The sequence below is a fragment of the Setaria viridis genome, chromosome 6, assembly GCF_005286985.2.
Source record: "Setaria viridis chromosome 6, Setaria_viridis_v4.0, whole genome shotgun sequence".
In the NCBI taxonomy this organism is placed as follows: Eukaryota; Viridiplantae; Streptophyta; class Magnoliopsida; order Poales; family Poaceae; genus Setaria; species Setaria viridis.
The window spans coordinates 20,265,098-20,277,929 of NC_048268.2; the positions used below are offsets into that span (position 1 = coordinate 20,265,098).

At 38.0% G+C, this 12,832-nt stretch overlaps 1 protein-coding gene across 1 annotated transcript; it reads left to right on the top strand.

Moving 5' to 3' along the window:
* Nucleotides 1-780: 780 nt before the first annotated feature.
* LOC117861376 (elongation factor Ts, mitochondrial) lies at nucleotides 781-6,930 on the top strand. Its single transcript, XM_034744915.2, has 9 exons — nucleotides 781-940; nucleotides 1,551-1,827; nucleotides 1,923-2,095; nucleotides 2,829-2,909; nucleotides 3,986-4,160; nucleotides 4,853-5,037; nucleotides 5,858-5,983; nucleotides 6,073-6,161; nucleotides 6,486-6,930. The coding sequence occupies exons 2-9, from the start codon at nucleotides 1,563-1,565 to the stop codon at nucleotides 6,529-6,531; spliced, it is 1,140 nt and encodes a 379-aa protein (XP_034600806.1). The 5' UTR covers nucleotides 781-940; nucleotides 1,551-1,562; the 3' UTR covers nucleotides 6,532-6,930.
* Nucleotides 6,931-12,832: the final 5,902 nt, after the last annotated feature.

Here is a 12,832-nt window from a genome sequence, read left to right on the forward strand (position 1 = left end):
AGTGGCACTAAATATGAGTTAATGATAAACTAATTACACAAAAGGAGGCTAATTCGCGAGACGAATCTATTAAACCTAATTAATTCATGATTAGCACATGTTTATTGTAGCACCACATTGTCAAAAAGACTAATTAGGTTTAATAGATTCGTCTCGCGAATTAGCCTCCAACTGTGCAATTGATTTTGTAATTAGTTTATGTTTAATGCTCCTAATTATTAGTATCTAAATATTCGATGTGATAAGACTAAAGCCATATGTGCAAATGGTTTTGTAATTAGTTTATATTTAATACTCCTAATTAGTATCTAAATATTCGATGTGATAGGACTAGTTTTGTAATTAGTTTATGTTTAATACTCCTAATTAGTATCTAAATATTCGATGTGATAGGACTAAGCTTTAGTCGTGGTAATCAAACGGACGGGGCGAGATTATCTCTCAAGTCTCTTCTTCAGAGCAAATGAACCTTATTAAACAACTGAATGTTGTATAGACAGCCCCATAACAAGTTTTGGATGTAAATCAAGTTTCGTAAAAAAGATATTTTGGAGCACCTAAAAAAAGCTATGCTCGACTGAATCTTTGAGCTCGTAAAAAAATGTTTTGGAGTACTACATGAGCTGATGAGCGGCAGGCTAGTGCTGCTGATATGGCCAGCAAGCGAGGCAGGGTGTCTAGGATTGAGCCCAGTTCGTGGCCCAATAGCTTCTCGCTCTAGGAAAGAAAATCAGAAGATAGATGATGGCCCAGCCCAATTCATTAATAACTGTGTAGGCAGAAGCCCAAGATCAGAAAAGAAAAGGGTTGAGGAAAACCTAGCCCCGTCGACCCGCTACACACGTGCGCCTTCCGCCGCCCTACCCACGCTCGCCGGCGCCGCCCTCGATCAATCGCTCGCCGCTGCCTCGCCTCGCGCTCGCCGGCGTCTCTCCATCAGGTAATGGCGATACCAATCTCCTTCTTATAATCTCTCTTCTTCTCGTGCTGCCTTCTTGCTGCTTGCCTGCGGGTTTATCATGCGATAGTTCTTATTGCTGGGCCAGGCGAAATTGTGCCGTAGGATTTGATTTTGGCCGATGATGCTAGTTTGGAGATGCTTGTGTGGTGGCGTTTGTCCAGATTTGGGTCGAGAGCTCCATTCCGGTGCTTAGGCTCTGAGTAGAGTTTTATTTTTATTTTTACTTGAAATGATGTCCCTACTGAGCTGTTATTTTTTTTTTGAAACGAAACTGAGCTGTTAATTGATAGTTGTGCTCGCTGGATGGAATTTATTCAAACTTCTGATTTGGCATGTAGCTAGTCTGTCATTTCTTTTGCGTTTAGACCCACTTTTTTTCATTGAGTTCACCCTCATTTGATCTGTTCACTCTTGTCTTTGCTGCGGGCAATCAAATCCAAACCTTTCTGCGGTGCTCTGCCCAATAAGTAAAAATGCCTCCATTGCTGGAATAATACAGTTCTGGAGAGAATGATACAAATATTTTTCTGCATGCAATGTTCACTTATTGTTTAGTTACTGAAAAATTGTTGTATGTGCCATGGTGCAGTATATTCTGAGGATGGCTTGGGGTCAAGGTGCTAGAAAGCCCATAATGGGGCTTCTGTTTCGTGCTCAACAACAAGCGGCTAGGGGATACTCTTCTTCAGCATTCCAGACTCATATATTGGGCGTTGATGCTCCCCAAAATGGCATGTTTCTTAGGAGATTCAGCTCTCAAGTGTCTTCTTCAGAGCAAATGAACCTTATTAAACAACTCCGAGAAAGAACATGTGCTCCAATCAAAGATGTCAAGGCTTCCTTAGTTAGCTGCAACTGGGATATTGGTTAGCTCTTCTTTTCTCACTGTGTTAGCGAACTTTAATTGATATATCTTTAATTATTTCCATTTATTCTATTTGAGTTTGTTTATTTCTTTCAGAGGCTGCACAGAAAGACCTGCGGAAGAGAGGGGTGGTTCTCGCTGCCAAAAAGTCTTCACGGACTGCTGCTGAAGGTTTGCTAGCTATTGCACAAGATGAGAAAAGGGCAGCTGTGATTGAGCTTAACTGTGAAACTGATTTCGTAGCAAGAAATGATGTTTTCCAGTATCTGGTTCGTTTCATTCCCTGTAATATTTCATCTTATTGATAGGGAACTGAGCTGCTTTGTTGGTTTATATTTAAGAAATTTGCACCTAAAAAGCACAATGCACATGAAATCGTTTTTAGCAATTTGGAGATAATGTTCTTTTAGATTTATTTTGTTAAGATGAGTACATTGTGGTTGGGAAATTAAATTTGTTGCTGTTTAGCATTTAAATCATTGGAAAGTAAATGCTGGCTTCTCTTGTGGTGGTTATTGACTACCAGTACAGCATGGTATTTCCATCCTTTGCTGTCATGCTTTATTATGGAAAGAAGATTCTACTTGCGTCACTTTTGCTCGTGTTCACTCATTGAATTGTGCATTGTTAACATGACATTGTCTGCTACACCCTGTATCCTTTTGCTTTCTCTTATTTTTGCTATCAGGGTCTATTGGGTTTTGTACTTCCATTCCATATTTCTTTTTGCTGGATATGCCAAGAGCAATATCCATCTCATTTTTGTAGGTGTGGATATATCTGTAAAACTGTATTAATATCAAGTATGAAAGGGAAAATTTCTACCTGTCTGTTAAGCAGTTTACAGCGGTATCATTTCCAAATTCTGTAGCAACTGTATGTGTTACGTTATTCTGTCATAGCTATGCTATCTTTTATGTTGTTAATACCCTTTCTTTTTATACATTTTGGGTGCAACACCATATTTTTTTTATATTTTTTCCAATTTCATTCACCATGCAGGCTTCATCAGTGGCAAAAATGGCTTTATCTGCTCAGGGTCCCGGCCAATTGTTTTTGCCTTTTGGTCCTGAATATTTGGAGGTATGTCATATGTTACTTGATAGACCGTCTTAGTTGATGAGTGTATGGATATCTTCTGTTTGTTGGTCTGTGGTATGACCTTGGTTTTGGACTTTGGTTGCATAGATCCTGAATTTATGTGGGCGTGCCGAGGCACAAGAGAAGGGAAGGAGCTTGTCATTGCTTGATTTTGATTAGTCTAGCAGTCCTAATAAATGAATTTAGCCTGGTATGAAAGAAGATCACATAGTTGGGTTTAGCTGAGTCATGCACACACGTGTGTGTAGCTGCTTCTTTGGTGCCACAGCCACACCGTGACAGTCTGATTCTATGTTTTAACCCTTCCAGTGCTTGATCTTCAATATAATGATATTTTGCAGTCGACTAAATGTTCCTGCACTACCAATTATGGATTTGGATTCACCATCTGAACTCTGAACTATTATATTTAATTACGATTAAGAATTCAAGATCCATGCCCTTGGCAGTCAGCTGGGATCAGGATTATAGTAAGCCTGCTATATTAACGCTGGGTACTGTAGCAGGGGTTCCCTCTGGGTTATGGTTAGTTAGAGATAAAATTAGAGGTCTCCTGCCCAGGGTTCATGAAAGCCTCTCTATATAAAAAGAGATGTATCAATCAAAGGCAGCAAGAATTATCAGGAGGGATCCTCATCTACTCCCGGGTCTTGAGTTTGGGCCCCACCATGACAATCCATATAGTTAGATCCCATTTAATCAGTCTTTTGAATTGAACTGTTGTCCTGAAACTTATATCATTAGGGATTGATGTCCCACATGCCTTAGAATTTTGTTTCCTATGTAGTCAGTTTGATGGATTATACCTGCACTGCTACTTTGGATCATGCTTTTGTGTTGGCTAAATAAAAGGAAAATGAATGCTTCAAAGAGGTTTATGTGACTTCTAGCACAGAGGATTGGATGAGGATATGTTGAGGTTGATATACAATTTCAACATGAATGTAGAATGGCAATTGACAAGAGTTGCCATGATGAATTTGAGATTGCAATTGATTGCATCCAACAATGCAACAAAGGAGATTAGATCCTGACTGGTCATTTCTCCAACCTTGCAGAACATGTCTATCAATCTAGATCATCCTAAGCTCAGTGGGGAAACAACTGTCCAAAGTGCTGTGACAGAAGTTGCTGCCATGGTTGGGGAGAATGTAAAACTCAGAAGAGGTTTCATATTATCAACCACGGCTCATGGTGTAGTTTCGTCTTATGTGCATACCTGTCCTCAGCCAGGTGTGTGGACAATGGAACCAGCTCTTTCAATTTTATGAATAATGTACATTCTTTATTCTTCAGACCTATTCCTTTTTTTGTCCCTATCAGCTAAGTTAGATTAAGCATAACCAGTACCCAAAAGTAGTTTTCTACTAGGAGCATGCTTATATTTTCTAATCATTTTCACCAGTCTAAAATTTTGGAGACAACTAAATATTATAGTACATTTTTCTGTATTTTTCATAATTGTAGTAGTTAATCAATTTTTCAGGCTTCTTCCTGATGAATCCCCTCATTATTAGAAGAATGCAAGTTCTTAATTTACTCATGTACAGCTGTTGGTGATAATGCAACCATGAATTAACACTCCCGTCAGGCTACAATTTCAACACAACATCTCTTTAGTCTTTCCAATGCTTCAACAGCACTACACTATCTTTTTCCAAAATGAAACAAGAAGAGAAAAATGGCATTCTATCTAGAGGGGGAAACACTTGTTTTTGCACTCATCATAATACAATATTTAGCATGTTATCCTAGTCCTAGTTGTTGTTTGCTCTGCTGACCCCAACTCCCTGCTACCTATTGAGTTGCTGTTAGCACGTCCTTTCTGGTTCCCTCATTAACAACGGAATGTTTTTACTTCTGTTTTTAACTAGGATGATGTATTCAGTCATTTACTTAACTGAGCATTCTTTTTTTCTTTTCAGGTTTGGGTCGTATTGCTGGATTGGTTACACTAGAAGCAGAAGATAGCAGTGCTTCCCTTGATGCTCTCAAGACAGTTGGGTCATCTATTGCGATGCATATTGTTGCAACAAAGCCATTATTTTTATCAAAAGAATTGGTTTCTGCTGCAGCTCTAGAAAATGAACGTGAAATACTCCGAACTCAGGTGCTTTATTTTGATAAATATTACCTTTTCTCCATCATGTTTGGGTTGGCAAATTTGACATTTGTAGCAGTATTTAGTTCCCTCTGTGGTGTTCCATACTTTCCTAGCACCATGTCCTGTATGTTATATTGTTATTTGCTCAATTTTGCCATGGTTGTGATGTCTGTTCACCATAACAATGTGGCTAGCAACCAAATATGACAACTCTATGCATGCAAGAATAAAAAATGATTAAGAAATTCTGTTCACCATAACAATGTCCTGTTGTAATTGGTGTCTTTTTAGCTCAACAAGAATAAAAAAATGATTTAAGAAAGAATGGGGTGACACTGGCATGAAAAAGATCCATATTGACCAAATGCATGCATTTCCGTAATTCATTATTGAATGTGCCTTAGGAGAGAAGTAAAATCATACTCTATGATCTATGCTTTCATGAGAGAACAGTTCGATGATTAAGAAATATAAGATGATGAATAAATAATTTGAAGAAAACACATGCATTGGCTTGAGTTTTTTGGATTGAAAGATAATTGGTACATGTGGACCTGTCATAGGGCTTGTACTATAAAGCAAGAGTCAGGTTTCAGAGATGAGATTATGGAAGATCCTGATAGGATGAGTTCTGTATGTATGTTAATATCTGAGAATACCTTGTGAGTATTAGATAGAATTGGACCCACTTATTTTCTATGAGTCTAATGGCAATATTTTTTATTTTTTTCCTTCTAAACACATGGACTGCATATCCTTCATATGAAGGTCAACTTCAGTGTCAGGTTGCACTAGAAATGAAATGACTTGTCTTGCAACATGTTAGGCTGAAAGTTCAGGGAAATCCCAAATGGCTATGGATAAAATGGTGGAAGGTCGATTAAGGAAGTACTTTGAAGAGGTGGTGCTCATGGAGCAAAAATATGTTCTCAATGATAGCACAAACATTAAGGTAAATTGATAAAAGAAAATTTATATTCGATGATGTACTGCCCTGAATTGTTTATTTCTAATAGCTGTTGTTTCTGGTGTCCTTTTCAGACGGTGCTGAATGATTTGTCAAAGGAGGTTGGTTCTAAAGTAACAATTGGTAATTTTTTCAGAATGCAAGTTGGTGAAGGAATTGAGAGGTACAATATACTTGTCCCATGTCATCTTCATTGATAAGTTTTCTTCTTTTTTTTTTGGTTGAATTGATGTGTATAGTTGCTGGGTAGGATGGTGTCAGCAGCAGCATATGCACCATATGAAATGATGTTTATCATTTACATACAAATTATGTTTTATTTCGGACACCAATTTTTTTTACTCAAACATGTATTTTTATTTTGTTTTGGCTTATACCAATGCACCCACTTGCGTTTTTTAGTAACTCATTCATAAACCTTCATTGCATTTCTGTATGCCCATAAGTTCATATAATCAACTTTTGACCAATGTCTTTGTGCCTGCAGACATGAAGCTGCTGATGGGTCAGAACCTGTCGCTAATGCTGCATAGGTTTAAAGAAGATATGAATCAAATGAGACTGTCAGGATGTAGGTGAAGTTCCTCTTTTTAAATGCTTTGCTTTTAGGTGTTTGCAGTGAAATTCTCCCAAAAGCTTCTCTGCCCAAACTGAATTGAGCTGAATAACGATGCTTTTATCATATCAAGTTTTCCATACATTCGAAGACCTGCAAAACTGTATAATTCAGTTGAAACCGTGTATGATTGAACCACATTCAGATGGTAAGAAACTAGAGCAGAATGGGAGTTGGCTCATACTATTACTTGAGCATCACTTGCTTTTGTACTTGGCGCGTGCAAGCCAAAAGGGGTTATGAGGTGGTGTGCGGGGATCCCCAACCTGTATGCAAAGTATAATGTGAGGCCATTTGTTTATGCTTTTTTTTTTAATTTTTCTCAGGGTCTTTTTGATAGTTCTGGCCGGCAATCGTTTTATTCTCAGCAACTGCTATGTGGTTAGCTATTGTTTACCCCCTCCGTTTTATAATTTGACACGGTCTCCCAACTTACAATTTAGCTATTTGTTTATTTTATATTATATTGTTTATGGTTATAAACTTGTGATCATTGGAGAGTACATTTGATTATGAATATTTTATAAATATTAAAAAAATGTTGGTTAAATTATTGGTAAAGATTGTAAAATCAAAAACGGAGTAGAAGATATCAACAAACTGAAACGGTAGCTCGGGACACTTGTGCTTGCCACTGCACAGTTTTCATATATGCCATCTTTGTCAGGTGATGTTCGCGAGAGAAGTTAAAATGCCGTTAATAAGGAAAATGAGAGCTCGAAAGGTGCATTTAATTAGTCTGTAGATGACACAGCCACTTGATGTACCAATGTCAAATTATTACATGGGGTGATTCAGCTTTGTTTACAGATCATGACCTGTTTTCAATGATCTACAATCAGGAGCTTGTGAAAATCTCCCCAAATCAAATCTTTTACCGGCTCTCGTGCTGACTGCAGCCTAGGATTTCCACAGCTTCTAGTATTGTTGGTGCATTGTGAAACTTAGGGCCTGTTTGGATACATCCTCGTAAACTTTAGGACACTTAGGAGCTAGAAATTGGTAGTCCTAAAATTTATGAGTGGGCTGTTTGGATGGAATCATAATCTTTAGGATGTTAGAGGGGAAATGACTTTTGTACCCCTAATTACTCCACCCCTGCTCCGTTTCTAGCGCCGTGGAGAGAGAAGGGAAGGGGCAACAGGGGTAAAGGATGGGTTGGGGACCACTTTTAGGAGAAAAATAACTCATTATGATGGTTTGGTCCTCCTAATGAAAACAGCACTCCTAACCATTATGAATGCACTTTTATGACATATGTTTGGATGCACAAGTCCTAAAAGTGGATTAAAAGTGAAGTCCTAAAGATTATGAGTGTGTATCCAAACAGGCCCTTAATAAGGATCAACATGATCTGTGACCTGCTATTATTTAAAGGGACTCATGATTTATGAGCCTGCTTTTATTGAAAGGTGCTCAGGACATTGAGGCGTGCATTTATTTGAGATAGTGTTTCAGGAAGTCCCACAAACTTGGATACATTAGGAATGCAGTGGTAATAACAAAATTATTTGAAAACACAACGTATGAATGAGTTGGTGCTATTGCTCACTGAATGCAAGCATCATGCACCAAAAAGAAATCAGAGGACTTTCTTTCCGTTTTTTTCTTTTCGTTTAGTCAGAAATGACAAGTCGCAATCATGTTGTTAGCCGTCTAACCACTAACCTCAATAAGAGTAAACTTGCAATCATAGAGAGTTAGAGACCTTATCTTATATGGTTAAGAGAAATGTCTAAAGGTGCTAACAACTATGACCGTTCTTTTCAGTGCATATGATGCACCTACCATGCATCCTATCAGCGACATTGCATCCCTATGGATTCTCCTATCAGTGACTAAATTTGTGCAAACAACAATTCGATTAGGTAGAATCAAGACTACTCCAAGCATGACTTGCTCAAAATCATGTCCTTTCATTGTGTGCTTCCCATGTGCACTTAAAGTGTGCTGTAATTTTGCTTCCTTGAACCATCCTTTTGTTGCTTCTAGAGCTTCCACTTGCTTCTAGTTCAAGCAATTAGGCAAACCGTGATGGTCCTAAGATGAAAACAGGAAAACCTAATCTTGTAGGCATCACTAACTGGATCAAAATGAAGTACATCTAGTACATGGTCCCTACTCAACAGTTCATGAGTTCAAAAGGACAAGTGTGAAAGTGGAGGTGCCAACCTTCTGCAGCCAGTATAGTTTGCCAATATCCCTTGGATGCTATCATTCCTTGACAGATGTGGCTTCAATACATGGTGGATCACTTTTGAAATGACTTCAGTAGAAATAATTTTGCAAGAAACGAAAGAATCTTAATCATGATGCACTGCAAATACTGCAAATATCACTGAACTAAAGCGGTTAAGATATCTATGTGCTGCCCTTTAGTTATTCGCTAACAAATGATTAGGACGTTAGATTGCTTTGTAGTTAGCAGTATGTTTATTGCTAACTAACCCGAACATTTATCTCTTCTTTAATGGAATGATGAGCAGGGGGAATCTTTGATAGATATAACTGACATTGATTTGTGTTGCTGATTTCGTACGATGAGTACTTCAGAACACACTGATTGCTCTGAATATCCCATATATTTTCTTTTGCTGGGGGCGAGTTCACAATAATATTGTAATTGAACATGAGTTTAGTGTATATGATTAGGAGCACGAATTGTGAAACGAGAAAACAGACAAACCTACTTGAACAATGCAATCTTGTTCAGTGTAGGCATTTTACCAGAAAGGCAGAAACACCTAAGTTTTTTCAAGAACTGGAAAAGGATATTCCAAACAAGGCTTAAATTGCGGAACTGTGTCAACTCGTATTTCTGATAGATGGCAGATTCTTAATACATTCAGAACACAAATCTACAATCTGTTAATCTTATATATTCTAAATGCCACCCAGAAAAGTAGTAAACATGATATTACTTTGAGTAACTAAAAGATTGGAACGCATGTATCCTTAATCATCACGGTAAGTAGTTAGTTGCAACATGGAATAAACTTTGTAGGAGGCACATGGTAAGATCTCAACATTGTGATACTTTATCTGGTGATGATTTGACCGTCCATTTGCTCTGTTTTTCTAAAGAGATTTCTTTCAGCTGGAGTAAGGGATGTGCATGTTGAAAGGGCTGCTAATACTACAGTATCCTGATTCCTATCTAATTTAGTGTTAGTAACTTTAATATTCAGAGATTGCCCCCTGATGAATGAATTGGATTCTTTTCACGATCTCAACTGAAAGATCAATCATTCAGAAAAAAATAGATCCAGTGATACAACTGACATACAAATGTAAACAATTTCTTAGCTTTAGTCATAGGTGAGGATGCAATTTCTTAGCATCGTAGTTTAGGAACTAATTGCCTAATTTCTTAGCCTAACCTGGTTGGGGATGCTGGTGCACACCCCCCATCACCCATTTATGGTCATCTTTGGCTCGAATTTAAGTGCCTATTTTTTGCTCATTAATATTGCATAGTAGCACTTCTTTGTAAGCAACCTTTTTCAGCCTTTTTCAAAATTATGTATAAAGAAATTGCTATTGTTTCTTTTTTCATGAAGTATGTGAATTTCAGTTCTTAGGTTACATTTGATATGGCTTCACTATAAAGAACATTGCAGAATATCACATCTTAACTATAACATAATGCAACCTACCACTGAAACGTGGGGAGTAAGACATGTATCTAGTGATGTTTAATTATTCCCTACCAATGATTAGGATTTGGATTTTCGTAGGAGTTAGCATACCAATACGTGTCTGTTGCTAACTAGTTAGGACAACACTTATTTTGCTTCCTAGAATGATGAGCAGGGGAATCTTTATACTTAAAAAACGTTGATGTAACTGAATTTTGATGTACGTTGTACTGATTGTGTGCTACTTACTCTTCAGAATGCATTGATTAGTTTTGAATACCGAAATCTTGCTTTAGCTTTTGGGTTCATAATTAAGTATTGTCCTTGAGCACGAATTTAGCACGTTGAATTAGCAACATGGACTATGAAATACAAATAGAAAACCCTGATGTACTCACATTAGACTCCAACACACAACAGCTAAGATCCTGTTTGGAAATAGGAATTATGTATAGAGGAAATATGTGAATTCAAACAGGAAAATTGCAGGATTACAAATGGGAACGAACCGCTGAAGGAGTGAAGACACTATAGAAGCACATAACTCTGAAAGATGGCATAAGCTTAAAAAATTCAGATCACATATCAGATAGGACCAGCTAGGTCCCATTGCCACTAAAAAAGAGTGAGCACTAGTAAATCTGATACTATATTGACCAACGAGAAGGTTGGAATGTCATGTCTCCTTAATCATAGTGGTAAGTTGTTGGTTGCTGGACATATGGAATAAAAATTTGTAGGATGCACATGGTAAGATCTGAACATTGTGATACTTTATTTGGTGATGATTTGACCCCCGAATAGAAATGTTTATTCTTTGGAGGTTTCCCTTCAGATGGAGGAAGATGTGGGAATCTTGAAACAAAGGTACTTAGGGGATTTCTGTCTAACAGAATAATGAGTGGTTAGTAAGTCGTATGCCTAGCCATGGATTTGTTTTTTGTGAGTTCATACTAGAAAGATGTAATACCATTTGGGTCGTAAGTGTATGGACTATAACCAAGTCCATGGAGGTTGTCTATATTATTCCAGAGAGATTTGTCCCTGATCATGCATTCGATTGGTCCGCATATCATGATACCGTTTGGAAACAAAATAAATGAATGAAATAATAAATAGATGTCGGTTTCGAGACCATTTTCTGTTGTGTTGTTGTTTAGTGTAAATCACTTGGTCAGTTAACTAGCGTTCCTGCGTTCTTGATATCGGTTCATGAGGCTCTCACGGAGATGAAGTGGATTGCGAATATACGAGAGGTACTCACAGTGGAGGTCTTGTCGAAATACCTTAGATGGGATCTACTATCTGAAGTTGTACTGCAGCCAGAGGTAGAAGACCTGCATATATGGCGTCTTTTGACTTTAAGAAGATATTCAGCAAAATCAACTTATGAAGCTCTATTCATTGGTGCCACTCAATTCAGACCTTATGAAAGGATTTGGAGAGATGGGCACTGGGCAAGTGCAAATTTTTCATGTGGCTGGTAGCACACAACAAATGTTGGACAACAGATCATCTTGCCAAGAGCGCTGCTCTTTGTGTGATCAAGAGGAGACAATTAATCACCTTTTAGTCTCTTGTGTTTTCACCCGTCAAGTATAGTTTAGCATACTTCACAGTGTGGGCTTCGGCTTGCAGGCTTTAGCTCCTTAGCTGGAAGATTCCTTCTTTGAGGATTGGTGGGCAAGGGTGAGTGATATAGCGGATGGTCAGGTGCAGAAGGGACTTGACTCCATCATAATTCTGGTGGCCTGATCTGTTTGGAACCAACACAATCGCTGTGTCTTCGACGGCCTGCAGCCTGATGTGAATTCAGTCCTGTCTTCCATAAGAGATGATATGCACTTGTGGTGTATTGCTGGGCTCGAGGAATTTCACATCTCCTCGCCCTAGTGCTCTCACAAGAGCAGTTGGGGTCATTGGTCTAGGTTTGGGTCTTGGTGCTATATAGAAGGTTCCTATAACAAATAATGTAAGGGTTTCTGTACAAATTTTGTCCTAAATAAAAACCTGCACTGTATTTTTAGGTTTATATAAACCCTTCTCTTCTTAATATATTGATACACAGCTGTATTTTTTGTTTATATAAATCCTTCTCTTCTTAATATATTGATACGTAGCTCTCATGTATGTTCGAGGAAAAAAAATATCGGTGGTGCTATTGCTCGTGATTGCGAGCGAGGCTACAATGTTCGCCTACTTCGGTTGCTGCTCACTATATTTTGGACAATGTTCAGTTTGAGCGACCGCATTAATAGTTGGTAATTTTCGGTACTAATTTGGACTATAGCCAAGTGTACCTGGCTAAACTAGTTTTTTTTTCTCGAATCAGGTACAGACATTGATGATCACGTATAAGTATGCACATTTATCCCTCACAAAACGATAAATTCACCATAAGCATCTCACTATTAATAGATATATGTCGTTTGCCTACCACTTAAAGAAAAATTAATCGTAAATGAAGATTCAGATATGGATAGACAGGTTCCATGATAAGCACCCTAACCAATTGGTGAGCTACATTGAGCTTCCACGGCTAAATATTATTTCAACAGCAAAATGAAAGTTTCCCTATGG